General features: G+C 47.6%; 4 protein-coding genes across 4 annotated transcripts; 2 read left to right on the plus strand and 2 right to left on the minus strand.

Moving 5' to 3' along the window:
- Window positions 1–168: 168 nt before the first annotated feature.
- On the plus strand, window positions 169–726 carry BDV38DRAFT_282814 (V-type ATPase assembly factor PKR1; the record flags this gene model as incomplete). The annotated part of the gene is made up of 1 exon (XM_032059884.1): window positions 169–726. The coding sequence occupies one exon, from the start codon at window positions 169–171 to the stop codon at window positions 724–726; it is 558 nt and encodes a 185-aa protein (XP_031913631.1).
- A 659-nt stretch (window positions 727–1,385) lies between these two features.
- Window positions 1,386–3,578, minus strand: BDV38DRAFT_271163 (glycoside hydrolase family 71 protein; the record flags this gene model as incomplete). The annotated part of the gene is made up of 5 exons (XM_032057270.1): window positions 1,386–1,951; window positions 2,040–2,497; window positions 2,562–2,787; window positions 2,850–3,393; window positions 3,450–3,578. 5 exons carry the CDS (start codon window positions 3,576–3,578, stop codon window positions 1,386–1,388), a joined length of 1,923 nt encoding a protein of 640 aa, XP_031913632.1.
- Window positions 3,579–6,413: 2,835 nt separating this feature from the next.
- BDV38DRAFT_282816 (uncharacterized protein) lies at window positions 6,414–6,779 on the minus strand (the record flags this gene model as incomplete). Its single annotated transcript, XM_032059885.1, has 1 exon — window positions 6,414–6,779. One exon carries the CDS (start codon window positions 6,777–6,779, stop codon window positions 6,414–6,416), a length of 366 nt encoding a protein of 121 aa, XP_031913633.1.
- Window positions 6,780–7,834: 1,055 nt separating this feature from the next.
- On the plus strand, window positions 7,835–9,713 carry BDV38DRAFT_292774 (glycoside hydrolase family 15 protein; the record flags this gene model as incomplete). Its single annotated transcript, XM_032062089.1, has 3 exons — window positions 7,835–8,344; window positions 8,404–9,211; window positions 9,263–9,713. Exons 1-3 carry the CDS (start codon window positions 8,122–8,124, stop codon window positions 9,711–9,713), a joined length of 1,482 nt encoding a protein of 493 aa, XP_031913634.1. The 5' UTR covers window positions 7,835–8,121.
- Window positions 9,714–19,468: the final 9,755 nt, after the last annotated feature.

Below are 19,468 nucleotides of genomic sequence, written 5' to 3' on the forward strand. Positions count from 1 at the left end.
TTGCATTTGCATCACTAACAGTCGTGCAGTAGCGCAGTCGAAAACCCTCCACGGATTCCATTTTCCGATCCAACGTCATTCCACAGCGTAAACCCCTGTCTCAGACACGGAATCCATCTCCCTTCGTCTTCCCCGCGAGTAACCCGGCCCGAAGCATAACCAGAAATTATGGTATCGTTTGTGGAGGATCTTTGGGCTAGCATCTTTACCCCGGGTCCCACTCCCACCTTGCTCGTCGCTGCCAACGCCACCTTCGCCGCACTCCAACTGGTCCTGTTCCTGCTCCTTCTCGCTACCTACAGTATCCACTTCGTCGTCCTCTCCGTCCTCTCCGCGTCACTATGGTGGTCGATCAACTGGTTTGCTCAGGAATTGGCAGCGGTGCAGAAACAAGAGGCTGAGAAGGAAAAGACGCAGTCGAAGGAACTGCTCACGGAGGAAGACAACGATGACAAGAGGAAATCGGAAGTTAGTCGGAGAACACCGGGAGCTCTTGACAGCACGGACAGTGACACTGAGACCGAGAGTCTGATGGAGCGTAAAATCTCTGCGGTGTCCGCTGCAGCTCCGCCGTCCACCACCACTACCGCCACTACTGCGGCTACTCTTCAACCCCCGGAGCAGCAAGGAGGAATTCGGAAACGGCCCAGCATGAGCGGAGAGAGCTCCGGATATGTGAGCACGGATAGTGAATGGGAAAAGGTGGATGACAAAGCCACTGCGTAGGCATAAGTTCTGTTTGGATAAAAATTGGGCGGCCTGTTTTGCAGTGCTCGAGTGCCGCTCGCAGGCATGACATTCTTACAGATACTTTCCGTATCAGATGATATAACTCTATGTTCGACGTGCATTTTGGTTTGCGTGTACCGACAGATACCCCATAGATGACGACTCTGCTTTATGCACCGTTGGTAAATGAGTTTCACCGTGTTAACTCGCTCAGAAACTTACGTTCGTTATGCTAGTCCGAAGAGAATATAAAAATCACAGCATCAACTTGTAGAGTTGAACATGACCATTCCACTCATAGCCACAGTTATGCACAACTCACATAACAGCGATAGCAGAAAGAAATCAGACTTTATAAATGAAGGTCAAAACTACACACAGATAGAGAAAGGGGGAAAACAAAAAGGACCCCTGGATTCCGATTTCCGCAGCACACGACCAGCGAGAACTACCAAACCAACGGAAAAACACCAAACAGATTTCCGAACAATTTCCAACGCTCCCGGAACACAAAAACAAATAATGAACGTTACCACCTGCTAACAATTTGAACTCAGTCCCGTATACGTCAGTTCAAGAAGATAGAGAACGACTGATTGATTGAGCACGGCCCGACCTAAATCCACTCCCAGAACCTTGTCCCTCGAATATATTCATCAGACGAGTTTACACGCCCCCGGCGGACAATATCCATGATCGCAGGCGAAACTGCACAGGCCCTTATATGAATCGTCTAGTCCATCTGCAGGGACACCTCTCTGGCCGGTTGTCGGTGGCGTCGGGACTGGGGCGCCATAGGCATTGCAGGTGCAGGGCCCCGGGGGGCAGTAGCCGTATTGGCAGCAGAAGTCGCAGAGGCCTTTGTGGTTGTCTTGGCCTGTGCCACCGGTGCAGACGGTTCCTGGGGGTTGGTTCGGTGGAGGTTGGTTTGGGGGAGGGTTATTGGTTGGTGGTGGTGGTTGTGGTGGTGGGTTTTGGGTGGTTGTAGGGGGTGGATTTTGGGGAGGAGGATTGTTTGTTGGAGGAGGGTTTGTTGGTGGATTGTCCGTTGGAGGAGGGTTTGTTGGAGGGTTGGTCGGTGGATTGGGATTGATGGTTGATGGAGGAGGAGGTGGTGGTTTTAGGGAAGGTCTGGCTTCACATTGCACCTTGAGGCCCTGGGCGAAGCGAGAGAGACTGTCTGGTTGGAGATTGTCCATGGGCTCTGGGGGGAGCATTCCGACTAGAAGTAGGAGTGAGGGTTGGTTGTCAGTGGGACTGAGGGAGCATATCAAGGTGAGTTATATGTTTGGCGATGATATAGAACTTACCGAAGGCGTTGAAGTTATAGATACCACAGACACATCCGTCGATGATATCCTTGGGGCTCGTCCCGGCCAGGACCATCTTGTTGTCACGGACCACAGCGAAGCTCTGCTTCCCGACGCCCATGGGGGCTTTGAAGGCTGTGGCTCCGGCTTTGGCCTCGAAGACTTGTTGGCTGTTGCCCGAGGAGATTTGGATATTGGCGGGGGATTTCAACATGGAGACGACGAAGACCACGTCTTCCATGGTCTCCCAGCCGTTGGGCCGACCCATGAAGTAATTGCCGCTGCTGTTGTCTGCAGGAACCATACAGGTGTCGGTAGCGTCGCAGTTTACGCCGCGGGGAGCGGGCCGATACCAGTAGATCAACTGTTCGTCCTTGATATATTCGTTGACGGATGAGGCACCCGCCTTGTAGGCGGCTATGAAAGGCCGGGCCAGTTCCATCCAGCCGTTGTGTGGCCTATCGTTGTTAGTTAGTAGTAGTAGTAGAGTGGTGATGGTGGAGACGCTGGTCTGGAGCTTACATGTCATTGACATATTTGGAGCATCCATCATCTGTATGAGGGGAGGCCAGAGGGGCAATGTAATGGGATTCACCGTAGTCATTCCAGGTGACAATTTCAATGAAGCGTGGCTTGAGGTTCAACATCTCGATCCATCGCTCATACCAGAGATTGTCCGATGGAAAGACCCAGTTTTTGCTATATGGAACTTCGGGACCAAAGTGCGTGGAGAACCAAGGCGAGACGGCTGAACGATAGTATTAGCTCTCGACTAGAACGGCATAACTTAGGGTAGAGGAAGTTACTCACGAGCGATATAGGGTTTGCCTCCCAACGCATTCATATACTTCCTATCACCGTCCTGAACGGTGACGAGGTGACCTGGCTTAGGTGCCTTGTTGTTACCATCATTGGGCCAGGCCATCCAGTTCAGCAAAGCATCGACTTTGGAGATATCAGCACTCTCCGGTCTATGGTAATTAGGAGCCCAGTAGATCGGCCGGCCAGCAGCAGAACGGATGGCGTTCACATCCACTCGGTCACCAGCAAAAGATGAGACGAAAATCTTGCCGTCCATCATGAGCTGTGCAGGCTTTCCCCCAAACTTGGCAATCTTTTGCCCAACTTGAGAGGCCTCCGAATCTTCCTTCCACCAGTTGAAGTCAAAGGATATGAACACTTTCATGCCATTGTTCGCGGCCGACTGGTACGCAAACTCTAACTGTGTATCTGTGAAGGGATCCACGCGATCCACGCCAATGTTGAGAGCAAAGGCGTCGATCCCTAGTTCTTTCGCGCGTTTCATATCACTGTCGAAATCGGCAGCCGACTTGCGGTTGCTGACGATTCCGATCTACCAGGCTGTTAGGGGCTTTCTGTTTGGTGCTTGATTATGCGGAGATGGCCTACCATGAAATGTGCAAAGACCATTCGGTCAGAGGCTTGTGGCTGGCTGGTCTCATTGCCTGCGCTTGGTAGTGCGTCCACCAGGGAGCTGAGCACGGAGGCCATACCTAGAACAAAGAGCTTGAGCTTCATGTTGGATAGTGGTCAAGCCTTGTCTGGATAAGGTAAAGAAAGAAGGTCTACGATGATGAGAGTTTCGTATGCCCACATCCTCTCTTATATGCTTCTCTAAAAGTCACGGAGGCCTCCACAGATGCAACCATAATGACTGTAACCTTGAATAAGGTATAAAGGATATTTCCTGAAAGACGGGGGTGTAAAAAGGGAACGGAACCCAGACATGGTCAGCTTTGAACAAAGAGTGGCATAATCTCCGACAGGACTAGTGGATAAGAGAACCTGTAAGACAATCTTCGCCTTCGACATGACCACGGGTGGAGACTATTCGAGGCATCAGGCCGCACAACCGGTATAACGAGGTCAGTGAAGGAGCGAGGTCAAAATTAGATTGGGCAGTTCTATATGCTTCAATTAGCCGCTGGTCTGCAACTGGAGGGGATGGTTGGATAGACACCTAAAGCCTAATCGTTTAATCTTGGGCGCTAAATGACTAGTGCACAGTAGGCACCCTATGAAAGGTAGCTCAAAGTGTTTCAAAGTTGCGGGGTATAAAGAAAAATCGAAAAAACAACGTTTCACAGGGAAGATTAAGTGTGACTTTCATTTTATGTCGAAAGACTGAAGGTTGAGGTGCTGTTGTGGGACATCGGCTTAGGGTTGACATATCACATCGTATCAGTAACAGACATAATAAGCCAAGGACATGTGTTGGAAAGCAGTAACTCGATTGAATGAAATTAAATAAAATAAAAAGATCAACAGTACTGCAGATCATCGGTATCAGTCTGAGAGTATGATACGTTTGGAATCATATTGTTGTACCATAAAACGCATGCGGTACACGGCTCTCCTACCTGTCTCCTCCTCATGGTCCTTAAATGCCGCATAAAATTTCGCTGCCGAATACCAGCTGGAGCCTCTGCATGTATCTGTATCCACATCCAGCTCACAATACCAACAGGATCCGAATGCGTTTGTCCTATGTTCATTGCCGGCGTGACCCGAGTACATGGACGACATCCCCCACCAATAACCCGCATCCCGCCAGTACACCAATGCAGTGCAACTCGAGCACATCACCTGCGCTATCCGCAGCCAAGCCTCAATGGGTGTAACCCACTGCTACCAGCTTGAGGCAAGAACAGGATGCACGCGGTCTGGTGAGTTCTGCACATGGCTAGGAGGCGGGAACAACCTCGCGCAATTGGGTTCGGACTAAACCTAGATTATACATCAAGAAAGTGCGCAACTATCGGCGATTTGCTAGCCCAGTCACATAAGTGCGTTGACGATTCAGACATTGGTCACTTTGCAATTGTCCCGGGTGTGATCTCGAAGCTTGTCGTGCATATGTTGTCAATCTCTGGGGTAGGCCATCCAGTCATCCGTGGTGTACATACCCGAGACCGCGATATTCACTGCAACCACGGGACAGATCACTACTAGTAAAGCCAAGAGGTATCATTCTTCTTTGGGCAGTAACTGTTGCTATTCCCATTGTAGCCCCTCCACTTCTACTTCTATTCGAAAAAGTTTGAGTGTTCACGCGACGCTGTTCGGCGTAGCATTCTAGAAACGCCTCGTCATCAGACATGCCTGCTGATTAGTGGAGCATATGCAATCGAAGCGTTTGCCGAATGTGGCGTGCTGATCTGTAAATTGGAACTGGATTTCGGGTCTTCAACGTAATTATCCTCTCATCCGTTACATTGGATTTGGGTTGTGATAAAGAGTCAGTGCCCAAGCAACCGGTGTGGAGGGCTGGAATGATCGAATGACGCTCTTGAATATCTCTAATTGAGGATTCATTTTCTCAATATGGTAGGAAAGGCTTCAGACACTTACGCATTAGAATATGTGTGGCGGCCACCCGGCTGGATACACCACATTGGCAATAGCCCAGCATGAATATGTAGCCATGCATGTTTTCCACGCATGCCATGCTGTTACGTATATCAATTTAAATGGATTCTAGGTTCAGGCCGGAACACTTAGATGCACTATTAGGGTCCACGCATCGTGACCTTGATTTATGACGCCACATTGTCGGACTTTCTGGAACATATTGCCTGTTTCATCGGATATTGCCGAGCTTACATTGTGCGACAAAGTGAAGGAACAGAGAAAGAAATGGTTACCGGTTAGTGAGACAAGGACGTCTATAATTATAATCGAGATCTTTGTAATATAGACACGTCTAGAGGCAAGGTTCTAGTGTTAGCTCTGTCCACTGTCTTAGTAGGGCGTCAGATGAGAATACACAGTACATCATGACAGACAAACCTTTATATCTCATCACCAGATCGTACCCGGTGGAAGATCGAGCTAACCCTGCTGGCACTTTCTCGATATGCAAACCTGAAAAAGGCTGTGGGCGGTGGAATGCAGCTGACAATGAAAATAACCCACATTTCGGTCCTGAATCGCGTCAATCCTCCATATTCTAACTAGCCCGGTCATATATCGTACGTACTGATTCCACAGAATCAATTCAGCTAATGTCCCTGGAGTGATAGTTAGTATGAGTTACTTCACTTCTAAGATCAGAGCCTCCGTGAGTACGTGCGTAGTATCTTCAAGTTTGGTCAAAAGTTTCGGTTTAACTGTCTTGACTATCGTACAGGCCCCTGCCCTGTTTTAAGTCAATAAACACCGTTGCTTTGCTGGAGGGCTCCCTACATTACACCAAGCCCCATAAGGACAGAAAGTCCAATTTTGGTTGCGAGTGAAAACGCCTGGACTTTCCGGAATATGAGCACGGGGTAAACCGCTAAAGCAAAGTCACAAAACGCCGAGTAGGTTATAACAACAGCTGATTAACCCCAGATTCATTTTCCTTGGCGTAAGCTACTCACGTCCCTGAATATATCCGAAGACCTGAACTCCTTTCCGCCCAGGACAATGTCCGGGTATCCGTTCATCCCATAGCTTCTTTGCAGGGGAACACTGAACAGAGACCAAAACAGCAGCAATCATATTGACGATGAAATTGCTTCCGGCAATAAACCAAAGGAACACCCTCTTGTACTTTACTTCGTGTTTCTGGAGATGGTTTATAAAAACGACAAGGGCAACCTTCCCAAGACCAATAGCAACGAGAGCCAAGAACTGATTCGTCCAACCAAACAACAGAGCATCCTTATCGTCATTGGTTTTTAGGGTAGCTGAGGGAGTTCCGAGGCTGTATGCTGCTCCCACTATGACCATGGCCATGCTTGCAATGCCAAGAGTCTGGCTCTCGTCAGTCGTCTGGCTATCTGCTTAACAGGGGGACCTACAAAAGTAATTATCGACAGAATTAGGTCAGGTCCAGTGTATTGGACAATTTTTCCAGGCTGTGAAGCATCTAGCAGACAGTAGAACCACAGCCAAGCCAGTTCCAACCCAAGTAACCATGAAGAAAGGCTGATCAAAGCCAGCATGCGGGTAGTTATTCATCGGACACTATGCCCCTGCGCAACGGCTACCTGTTACAGTAAAGATATGGCAGTATAGAAACGCACTGTCTGTAATTGGACTTCAACATGGAAACTATGCCTCCGCCCATTGGGTGGCAGCCAGAACTACGCCTCCCATGCCAAGAGGAGGTCTTCCACACTGGTATGTAACCGTCCCTGGTCGGTCTAGCTAAATTCACCCCTAGAGGCATTCTTGGAGTACAGTCAATTAGTCGTATTGCAAGGGTCTCCGGTGGAAACCGAATCATCAGTCGAAGTCGCGGTGGAGGCCATGTGATGACGTCCATGAGATGAATAACGTCATGAACTTTGCTTACTTCGAAAACGTTTACACATCTCAATCCAGGCACCCGAGGATAATCCAAGGATCTCCATAACTACTACCCGTACGAGTGCCAGGGCATCCGTTTTAATTCAAAGCTAAGCTAACCCAAGAGGGAGGCATATGCCGATGCATATATGCATATCGCGAGCTTAAGACATCGTGTCGGCCTAATGGCGGCGAATCGGCCATTCACCGAACTTGGGGCATCTAATTCAAACGGTGAGACATTTACTTGACATGAGAAATATTGCTAAGTTTGAAGAATGCTTGAGGCACGGTCCAGATACTACCCGTATGTACATCACTCCACTCGGCCCCGATCCTGGCTTAACTTAAACCACAGTCAAGAATAACACTCCGCTGGATAAGAATATTTAGACTCAACTAAGACTCGGGGGTTCAGCCCGATGGGGTTTCTACCAGTGACATCCAAGAGAATGGCGGCACGGGCAGATGTCGGGATGATCACTTTTAGTCGCTCCGACGCAATATCGATTTCAATTGGATCCGCCGCGCTGAATCCCGGAAATTAATACCGGACCTGCTTCATGATGGATCCTTGCCCTGCGAGAACCGTTGCGAGACAAGTAATCTCCGACTGATCGGCCCGTTGCCTGCTAGTTAATGTAATGTAACCCATTGCTGATCGGTTCACGGCTTTATCTACATTGTGTCCAGGTCGCGCTATAAAAGCAGCAGAAGTTCTCACACTGAATGAGGCAGCCAACAAACGCCTACGATTATTTCCTGTTTCCTAGAAGCCATCTTCATCATGCGGAACAGCTTCCTTTTCTCCCTCAATGCCATTGCAGGCGCTGTCGCGCATCCGTCGTTCCCTGTCCACAAGAGGCAGTCGGATGTCAACGCCTTCATTGAGAAACAGACCCCCATTGCCAAACAGGGCGTCCTCAATAATATCGGTGCCGACGGCAAGCTTGTTGAGGGGGCTGCCGCGGGTATCGTTGTGGCCTCCCCATCCAAAAGTGATCCTGACTGTTCGTACAATGTTATCCTCAAGACCGCTTCATATGACCACAGAACTGATCTTCCCTAGACTTCTATACCTGGACGCGTGATGCTGGCCTGACTATGGCAGAAGTGATAGAGCAGTTTATTGGGGGAGATGCGACTCTCGAGTCGACGGTCCAGAATTATGTTGACTCTCAAGCGAAGCAGCAGGCAGTCTCCAACCCATCAGGCAGTCTGTCGGATGGCTCGGGTCTTGCTGAGCCCAAGTTTTACGTCAATATCTCTCAATTCACTGATTCTTGGGGTCGACCCCAGCGTGATGGACCAGCTTTACGTGCTTCCGCTTTGATCGCATATGGCAACTCCCTACTCGCCAACGACAAACAATCTGTTGTCAAAGCCAACCTCTGGCCAATTGTCCAGAATGATTTGTCTTACGTAGGTCAATACTGGAACCAGACCGGGTTTGATCTTTGGGAAGAGGTCCAGGGCAGCTCCTTCTTTACCGTTGCTGTGCAGCACAAGGCCTTGGTGGAGGGCGACGCGTTTGCGAAGGCTCTCGGAGAGGAATGTCAGGCGTGCTCCGTGGCGCCGCAAATCCTCTGTCATCTTCAGGACTTCTGGAATGGGTCCGCTGTTCTTTCTAATCTACCTACCAATGGGCGCAGTGGACTGGATACCAACTCACTTTTGGGCTCCATCCATACTTTTGACCCAGCTGCTGCTTGTGATGATACCACATTCCAACCCTGCTCCTCTCGCGCTCTGTCGAACCATAAGCTTGTGGTTGACTCTTTCCGGTCGGTCTACGGTATCAACAATGGACGTGGAGCCGGAAAGGCCGCGGCAGTAGGCCGTTACGCAGAGGACAACTACCAGGGAGGCAATCCATGGTTGGTACTCTCTCTCACATTTATTTCAATCCTTAAACTAATAGACAATAGGTATCTTACTACCCTGGTTGCTGCGGAATTGCTCTACGACGCCTTGTATCAGTGGGACAAGCAAGGCCAGGTGAACGTCACCGAAACTTCCCTTCCCTTCTTCAAGGATCTCTCCGGCAATGTCACCACCGGATCCTATGCCAAGTCTTCCTCAGCCTACGAGTCCCTTACAAGCGCTGTCAAGGCCTACGCAGACGGCTTCATCTCCGTTGTCCAGGAGTATACTCCCGATGGCGGTGCTATGGCCGAGCAGTACAGCCGGGACCAGGGCACCCCGGTTTCGGCGTCCGATCTGACTTGGTCATATGCAGCGTTCTTGAGTGCTGTTGGAAGGCGAAGTGGCACTGTCCCTGCTAGTTGGGGCTCTTCCACGGCCAATGCGGTTCCCAGCCAATGTTCGGGGGGTACGGTTTCTGGGAGTTACACTACCCCGACTGTTGGGTCGTGGTAGGTAGAATGTCGCAAGACTGTACTTTCCAGTGCGTGTAGTCTACTCTGACGTCGTGTCATGGCTGTTGCGTTTGCCTGTTTAGATATGACCATACTGTGTATTCTGTTCTATACTTTGTCACTCATTATTGTTTCAACAGCAAAGATTGCTTCAATTAGTACGCAAACAATATCATTCTACAGTTGCAACGTCCGTCCTAACAAAACCATTGTACGTAAATCTCCAACCAGGGCCTCTCACCCTATCCTCTTCAAACCGAAGCGACCTCACAACAACCACACCAACTAACACAATTCCTCCATAATTGCCATTCACGTTGTCGAAAAGTGGGTCCAAAAGAGGCGTTACCCCTTGCAGCAACGACCATGTCGATCAATTAAATTCTCCCCACCAGCCCTGCTGCCTTGCACCGCCTATTGCTGCCTTCATCTTCACAAGGCCCCGTGCCTAACCTAATAAACATAAGCTATAAAAGTATAAGTATATCCAGATCTTTAATCTCACACAAGAAATTCATCCACTCTAATAATTCACTCAATCCTTTAACTAATTAATCAACTAATCCATTAAACCCATAACAATGAGCAACTGGCCCATCTTCATCACTGCCCCAGAGGCCCCAATCAAAGTATGTGACATGCCCTATACGATACTCACGCCTAACCCAAACCAACCCAACCCAACCATAACCCTAACTACTCGCTCTCATCCCCCAAGAAAACCACCATTCCCTCCCTCCCCATCAACCCACTAAAGTAACAAAACACGTTTAAACAGACAATAAACAAAGCTCTCCTCCAACTCACAGACTACGAATTCAACTGTCCCCCCCAATGGACCCTACTACTCACCGGCCCCCTAACGGAACCAACAACCCCCAGCATCCCACCACTCCCTTTTGAAGAAATCACCCTAACAGACGCCACCAATGAATTCGCCTCCAAATCCCCTGATGAGATATACACTTACCTCGACGATTTAGTCGCCCAAGAGCTATTCAAGGATGGGAATCTGTCGACTTCAAATTGGTTGATTATTGACCAGAAGGGTCTGGAGATGGAGTCTTGTTTGTTGGTGGAGTATGTGCTTCCTGAGGATCGGGAGGAAGATGAAGAGAACGGTGAGGAGGGGAATGGGAAGGGATATCGAATGTGTCGGATTCCATGGACGAGGGCGTGGGGTATGTTTTGTAATTTGGATATTGGGAATATGGGGTTTGAGGAGTGGGTGGATGAGGAGAGGGGACCTGTGGAGGAGGATTTTGGGGCGTGGGCTTGGGTGGGACCTTTTGAGGGGGAGGATATGGAGGATCAGGAGGTGAAGAGGAAGAGGGAGGAGGCTGTTAGGAGGGGGGTTGAGGAGGGGTGGATATGATTTCTTTTCTATTCTCTTTCTTTTGGATGATCGAGTGGGAGTGAGGAAGGTTTGGCTTCCCGACTGAGCCAGCTATATACAATGTATACAAGGATTTTGTATACTATTAGTATACCGGATGCTTCGCTCAGTATCTTAGGAGAGTAAATTTGCTAACTTCCTTCTCCAGGCTCCTATTTCGGCCCCGCAATGTAGGACAGACAAGAGCAGTCTCTGAAAATCCCCCAATTATTGTCTCATATTTGATATCAAACCAGTGTAGGGTCAATCTGGACGGAATGTGGGTCTTAGTTTGTGGATAGAAGATAGTTGTATTCCCCTAGGTTCTAGGCTATGGAAGACTGATTTCATACTAGTTGCTGATGGAGAAAAGCCTTCAAGTACGCGGCCGTACTATAATGAATCAGGGTTGGAATGAGGTCAATCTGATGGTTGTATTGAACTAAGAACCGGGCGATGTGAGACTAATTCATACTCCCTGGTTGTTGACAAAAGAAACATTCAAATACGCGGCAATTATCCTCGGAAGACAAAAGGCCTGGTTATACCCAGATTTTCTTACAACCATTTTCAAATAAGATAAAGGAAAGGGGAGAGAAAACAAGAATCAGGGTCAATATTGGACTTCGGCAAATTGGTATGCGGTCAGTGGGATGGTCCGGGGGTAGGGAACTTCGATCTTGCAATAATCTGATTCCTTTCAAGGAACGACTCCTCCCAAGGAGAGGTGGCCTTGTAATATGGGGATTTAGAAGATGTGGATGCTGTCGGGGAGCTCGGAGGTGGTCCCTTGTCGTCTTTATCTCGTAGGTATCGAATAGCCCGTTTCTGCTGTTCGATGATCCCTGTCTGGGCCTGTAGTTCTTGGACCCCGAGGTCGTGTCGCGTACGGAGGCCCTCGAACTTTTCCTCCAATTCCTCGTACTTCCTCTTCGTGAGTACGGTTGTAATTGGCGGTCATCATCCTCGGCGGACTCATTCTCTGCAAGAAGACCTATTCTCTCCACCCTTTTTGATACACTCAATTCCCTCTTCCTGTTCAACAGGCTCGTCCTATTCAATTGGTACCGTCACTCGACCCGCTGCATCCGCATGACTACCATCGCTGAGCTGGCACTCCTCTGGAAAGAACGCGGTCTGCGGAAAGTGTGGGATTAATGGCGTAATGATCATAACTCAGTGTCAGCCGTTTCGATTGTTATAATTCCCCCGGCATAAGTTTGCGTTGCTGTTTCGCAATGAAACAGCTGTATTTGTTTGCCCACAAGACTTAAGTTGGATTGGAGAAAGGTTTCCATCTTAACATCACTACTCCTCGAGTATGTAAAGACCGGTAGCCAGAAAATCTGACTTTCAAGACTTTACGATAAGTTGAGAGCTTGATAAGCTGTATACCAAAGGCGGGCTCTCATATTGCCGGCAATGTATAATCCATTCTTCGCTCGGCCAAGGGTTATACATAGGCAATATCAGTAGATATGACAGCCAATAGTATCGGTGACAGTCATGTCATATATAACTAGGCGCCTCTCTCTCTCTTGAAGGGTGAAAGTTCTTCGTAAGGGGCGTTTTGAGCATAGTCACACAGATACCTGATGACTCTGTGCATGCTTTTATCGAAGCTCTCTTGGAGAACCTTGTAATCCTTGTCCGAAAGCAATATCTATAGCCCGATACAGAGCCTCGTCCGAGATAAAACCCTCCTCTTCGAGATAACCTGATAAACCTTTTTGGTTGACTATGCTCGATTTCGATATCGTAACCGGCGCCGTCCTCATACTCCAAATATTTGAGGTACTCCTCGTCATCAGTAAGGATAACGTCGGCGTACGCTTCCGAGTTAAAGGGACTTCTTCAGAAATGTTGCAGCGGGTATCGACTTCCCGCATACAAACCTCACTAGCGGTAACAACCACATCAAGGGACCTCCAGAGTACTTGTCGCAACCGGGCACTTACGAAACTAAAAGTGGTAAGGGGTAAGAATAACTATCTAACAAAGGCGCGCGTAGGCGCTAGGCCAGAACGGGAACCCGCGGTCAACACACCCCTAGGCCTCACGCCGTAGAAGCCAGCGTAATTTCCTGATTAGGCAATATCTTCATCCTTCAAGGTGTTGATAGTTTGCAACATCATTCCTTTTCTCGCAGCCATAAAAGCCTTGCGATTCAACGGTTTGGTCAACGCGTCTGCCACGTTCTCACTTGACGGGACGACCCTTAAACGAGCCTCACCAGCCTGTAGGAGGTCTCGTATAAAGAGATATCGGTTGTCAAGCCATCTAGTAGCAGGCGTATAGTTGCCGCGCTGTAGGATCTTCATACTGTTTTGGCTGTCTGTAGAGATATATAAAAGCGTTTTATATCCCCTGGGGCTGGGTACTCCTCTTCCCAACTATCAGCCCATTTGCTATCCTGGATACCAGGCATAGCGGGAAAAGAAAAAGGTAGAGGGTGGCGGAGGGCAATAAAAAAGAGCTTGTCGCTTAGTAGAGAGATATCCTGCAGTTCCTGCAGCAGTGCTGTGGTAATGTGGAAGCAGGTTTTCGGCAGACGCACTAGCTGGGCGTGGAAGAATTTGTGTACTAGTTCAAACGTACTCAGCGAGGCCATTCGCCGGTGTCTCTTGCATCATATGGGTAGAAGTCGATATCAAAACGCGTGCCATAGCCGATCGCAAAAATTAGGAGGCTTAGGTGTGGACGTAGTCATAGAAAATTCTGTTGACCAGTTCGAAAGTGCTGCGAGACATGTACTGGCTGACATCCTGTGTTTCTAGTTCGCTGCTTTTGGTTAGAGCTTCCCGTATGTGCGAAAGGTCTTCCACATATTCTAGGGACTAATTGGATCGGACCTAGTAATCTAGGGTCATAGGGGTTGTAGTCTAAATTCCGTATTCGAAAGATACGCCAATCTCCAAAGCAGCCGATAATAGCCCTAGTGTCATGAAGGCCCAGCGAGACAAGTCACAAGTAGATAAATGACTCGCTCATGAGGCAAGGTTTGCACAGAGTGCTCGGCAGGTTCTATGGGCTCTGGTCTCGCTTCTTCTCGATGAGCAAGCAAGCCATGCTTTCAAAGCTCCCATAGAAAGATCGAGTATGGAAGTGGATATCCAGCTTCCATATGCTGAAGATGGAGAACGCACATTGTACAGTAAGCCGAACCCTCTCATTCTGTGCCCATGGCATAAAGTCGCATGGATAGGGTGTCTTGGGTTCGACCTTCTCCCCTCAATAATTGTAGCACTACGTTGCTGCCATAGCTTTCAACCCTGTTCTGACAGATTCGGGCAGCAAGTGGACCATAACCTCTGTCATCCGACGATAACCGGTGGAAGGTGTAGGTCTATGTTGTATATAAGTATCTGGCTCCTTATATTTGTTTTGCCATGAAGTTGAAAAGTTGTCGAATCCAATTCACTTCGATTGACGTCCTGTACAAAAGCAATCGTCAATCGTTGAGATGTACGACCGGGTGGCTTTCAAGCTTTTATAGTCATAGCCCTAAGTTCGATTCTCGATTCCAGCGCTTGGGCCCATTTCGCGGAGATTACTCGAGATTGCCCAGCGATAGCATTCCCTCGACCTTAAAGAATCGACTGATAACTTCGGGCTTCACTGGACTCCTTGAATGTCGGCGATGAAGTTGTTGCTAACATGGGCTAAAACAAAGATTTGTCCAGGTTATATTGCCGTGCTTCCCAGGCATAAGCAATCACTCCAAGCTTTTCAGCCACGCTGTACCTGAATCGCCGCTTGGGGTTTGCAGTTGAATGACCCATCATCCAAGGGTTTTCTTGTCTTTCTGGACTTGTCCACCAAAGCCCATGTTGTGATGATAAGGCTCCCCGAGCTGCCGGGATTAAAGTAGGGCTTCTTTGCTTCATAAGAGATAGAATGTTCATCTTTCGCACGTCGCTCTCCGCAAAGATTCTGCCTTTAGCCGACTATATTGCCTTTAGTCAATGTCCGAATACGTTAACGTATAAATTGATGTTTTAAGCGAAGATGAGGACACGACTCAATACGACTGTAGGCATTTTTGTGAAGATGCCAAGTCACATACACCAAGACGCGGCGCATCATAATCAAGGGCAACCCGTACTGGTATCGCAGAGCGAAGAAAAGATAGACCCACACGGTTCTAAGCGGTCGTAGTTACTTGAAGCTCCTGCGCCTGTTGCGGCCAATATGTTTTCTTTTCTTTTTTTGCTGCTATATCCCGCAGCGCGCAGTGTCTGTATAGACTCCACATATCTGAGGATCTCGTTCAGGTTATCACCCGACTCGGAATCGACGTATGATAGCTCACAGCGCTGCCTATTTTTATTTCTTTAGGATGAGGTTTGGTGTCAGGATGGTATCTGGCTAGATTACGCTACACGACTATTTATCGAGCAGGTGAACAAAGAGTTTTATTTCACTACGACTACATCGGAAGGTCGTCTGACTTGCAGGGGTCCTTCACAGTATATTAGTGAAATATGTAGATAACAGTAACTTCTAGTCGATATTCAATAGATGCGCCGTTTTTGTCTGGGATATCCTAGTTTGTCTAGCCCAGACGGCACTTCCCTCGAAGAAACCGAACACGTCGCCTCAATTCAATCCATGCACCAAATAGGAGGTTATTCCTTCTAGCCCCCAAATTTCATAAGCATTCCAAACGAATACTAAGAAATCCTCCGGTCGGTATCATGGCTTACCGGTGTAGAATGGCAAAAAAGAAAATTAAATAAAATAAAAAGAAACGGGAGATGTAAGAGTTACTTAAAGGCCCCTGTTTCCTCCGTTTTTGCTTCTTCACTTTTCTAACGTCTATTGGGAATGCAGACGAGTTTCTCGTTCTTTGGCTAATATCAATTCTAGATTCACCAGGTACCTCCGAATAGAGAACGGGATAGAGGCAATCCTGCTAAACTCAATATTTCACACTATAAGACACTAAGACACATAGGCGTGGTTCCGGACCGATAGAATAGTCCGATGGTCATACATATACTTAAGCCCTATCCGGTCGTCGTTTTTTATATTAATCAATTGCTAATTAACTGAACCATGTAACCATAAACTACGCACTGTTGAAAGACGTTGTGAGTGAATTCTCACTACTTGGCATGTATATAATTTCAGACATTTGCCGTAGATTTAATTAAATTGAAGAAATTGTTATAAACCCCCTGTTAAATTGGTTTTAGTGACCCTTATGTGTTGTCCAGAATTATGCAGAAGCGCAGGGTTTAGGCACAGTATATATATCCGGAAAGATCCGCAAGGTGGCCAGCTACTGGTAAATGAAATTGGGAGTCTATAATCAATCATACTATGACTAGTGACAACATTGCGAGTATGCAAGGCTAAGGATCGACTGGATTGCCCGGCTCTAAGATTTTAGTAGTAAGGAGGAGCCTAGTAGGTAGGTCTTACCTAGTGACTTACTACCATTCCTTCGGGGTTAGTTTTTCCCATTCGTAGCCTCGTGAAGGATTTTCCGTTCCTGTTCCTTCTAATCTTAATTTTTATTCACACTATTCCTGTTGTATCTGCACATTGTCATCTCTGGTTATATGATTTGTCATTGTTCTCCTGGAATTAGCAACAAGTAGCGGTCAACGAGGGCTATAATAGCACGCCGTTAATTTATCTTCCGTGTCCGCTGACACAGAAGATGAAACCGCAGTTCCCAGACATGGGGTACGTAGTGCTCGGAACGTAGTAACAAGGAACAACCAAGACTCGGGGATACTTTAGCATTAAGAATTTTTGAACCCACTTAATAAGAATGGAAAGTAAAACCATTTACCTAGCCTGGTAAGTCCTGGCACATGACGTAGCAGAAGTGGACCGGGGGGCCGACGCAGGGGTACCGAAATGGGAATCCCACGTGGGTGACACCGTTTGTTCTTCAACTTGAAACCAATCGACGTGATTGGGCCTTTCCCCATATGGAGAGGCATCTCCCCCTGATTGAACATGGACAGTAGGTCCTAGTCGAGTAATCGGTAGGTGGAGGTACTACATTAGGAGGGAACTCGGCGGAACTTACCGCAGTCAAGGAAACGAAAAAGAAGAGGAAAAAAAAAAAGGTAATATATTATACTGAACCATTTTTAGTGTAGCAAACCATTGTTTGATACCTGTCGTCGGTGGGTTGGACTAGTCCCGGTTCCAGTATAGTTGCTGGAACCCGTCCATCGATCTTTCAACGGTTTGGCAGATCAATTACCGAATAGGGTAAGGTTTTACGACTCAATCGGAGACCGAATGTCTTTCTTTCAGGGTTGAACTGGGAATTGTGTGGGCTCATGAATGGAAAGGATGTGTGTTCCTTCCCGGACCCGAAGCATGGGACCATGGGAGTCGCGGTGGAAAAGACTAGGCGCGTTAGCGACCACATTGTCGGGACCACGGTTAGGGGTGAGACAATTATTAGTGGTATTCCAATTGGTGTATGTACTTTTTTTTTTTTTTTTTTTTGGAGGGTTGTGTTGAGTCTACCTGACTAGTACCGACAATTTTTTGTTCGTGGGCGGTACGTGCGTGCATCGCTTGAGGCTTGCATAGGCCCTGTACTACGTTGGACAAGGAACAGGTACCCGTTGGGCTGGCCTTGAAGGTTATCGCGCTATCGGAAAAGGGAAAGGGAATTAATTAAAGATTCTCTAATCCCGGTCCATCGAAGAACCCCAGCTTACTGGGAGCCCATGTAGAATACCCACTGACCATATGGTATCCCGAACTACGGAGTCGTTGGAGAAACCTAGCAGGATCGATAAAAGTGCCACCGCACGTGGAGACCAGTCGATCGTCTGATCCTGAAGAAAGAGGTCTCGGGTTGAGACACTCGGCCCAAACTCTGTCATATATATAATAATATATATATGTATCCATCTGGTACTAATGAGCCAAAGGTTATATTCAGCGATATTAAGATGTTGAATTGGGCGAGGTGGTGGAGTCGTGATGTTACCTCCCCTGCAAATCCCGCCCAGCAATTTCTCCATCAGGGGCCCGAATCGCGTGCGATGTCGGCGTTACCTCGTGGAAAATGCCCAGTTCTCCCAAATCAGAGTTCATGGAATTGTTTTTCCCAAGTTGAAAGGCGTGTCGGTTGTCGTTCGCCGAGAAACGGCCCCATCATTGAATTGCGATAGACCAATCACGGGCGCTGTGGGGAAAGGAAGCGAAACCGTAGAAAGGCTGAGGACGGAAGAAACTGACTGATATGCCTCCGCGAGATGGGGTTTTGGATCAAGTGACACATACTTCGTAATGGTATCGGCCTAACCATCCGTTAGCTTGGCCGATTAATCTATTTTCCTTTCTGACTTATGTCTAAGCGCCAGTCTAAACCCGCCCTCAATGGTCGATCAATGGCGCCGATAGGAATAGCCACGCGCAATCCCAGACATCAAGCGGACGAGGATGATGTATTCGATACGCTTTCCATGCGAGCGCGTTCCGGCCGAGCGGTTATCGAACATGAAGGTTCTTGATCCTGGCCGATCCTTACCGTGGACGTCACCAACCACACCATCTGCTTTGATTCGTGTAAAACGGTGAAAATAACGTGTCATATCCGTTTGCCTGACCATGTCCGCCGAGGCGCTTCGATCGAGTCTTTCCCGCCAGTGTTTCAGTGTTGGTGTTGGTGCGCCAAACCATGTGATAGTATAGTTGAAAAAAAACCGTATTCGCTTCCAATGGACTGGTTGGATGCCTTCAATAACAAGGTTCTTAAGCTTGCATCAAGAAGTGTCCGCCATGGTCCGGTTCGTTATCTAAGCTGTCTTCCCTCGGGATGTGGGTTTTTTTTTTTTTTTTTTTTTTTTTTTTTTTTTTTTTTTTTTTTTTTTTTTTTTTTTTTTTTTTTTTTTTTTTTTTTTTTTTTTTCCTTTTTCTTTTCTTTTCTTTTTGTCCAGTTTTCTTATTTTGTTTTTACAAGTCTAGTTCAAGTCAGTATTTCGGTTGATAATTGAAAAAAAGAACATGGAGTGGGGATCAACCATGAGTTCAACGATGAAAGAACAATCCAGAACCCAGAGAATGGGTTGATTTTGTTTCTTTTTTTTGCCTTTTAGGGTTTTGTTTTTTTTTCTTTTCCTAACTTTTTTTCCCTGATTTTTACATGGTCGTTCGGTTTTCCCTTTGTAATCTTCGTATTTTGGTAATTTGGTTGGTTTTCGTTAATTGTCAGGGTGAAATCCCCTAATAGCAAAAAGTAATATAATAATACGAATTGTCTTGATCGAAAAAATGCGGATCCCCTCAATTGTGGCTGGCGACGCCTAAGTCAGTGGGGGCCAAACGAACGCGAGAGAAAAGAAGCCGACATTGTGATTATTTATTTTTTTTGATGATTTTCTTTTTTTTTGTTTTCT

Source organism: Aspergillus pseudotamarii (assembly GCF_009193445.1).
Source record: "Aspergillus pseudotamarii strain CBS 117625 unplaced genomic scaffold BDV38scaffold_26, whole genome shotgun sequence".
Lineage (NCBI taxonomy): Eukaryota > Fungi > Ascomycota > Eurotiomycetes > Eurotiales > Aspergillaceae > Aspergillus > Aspergillus pseudotamarii.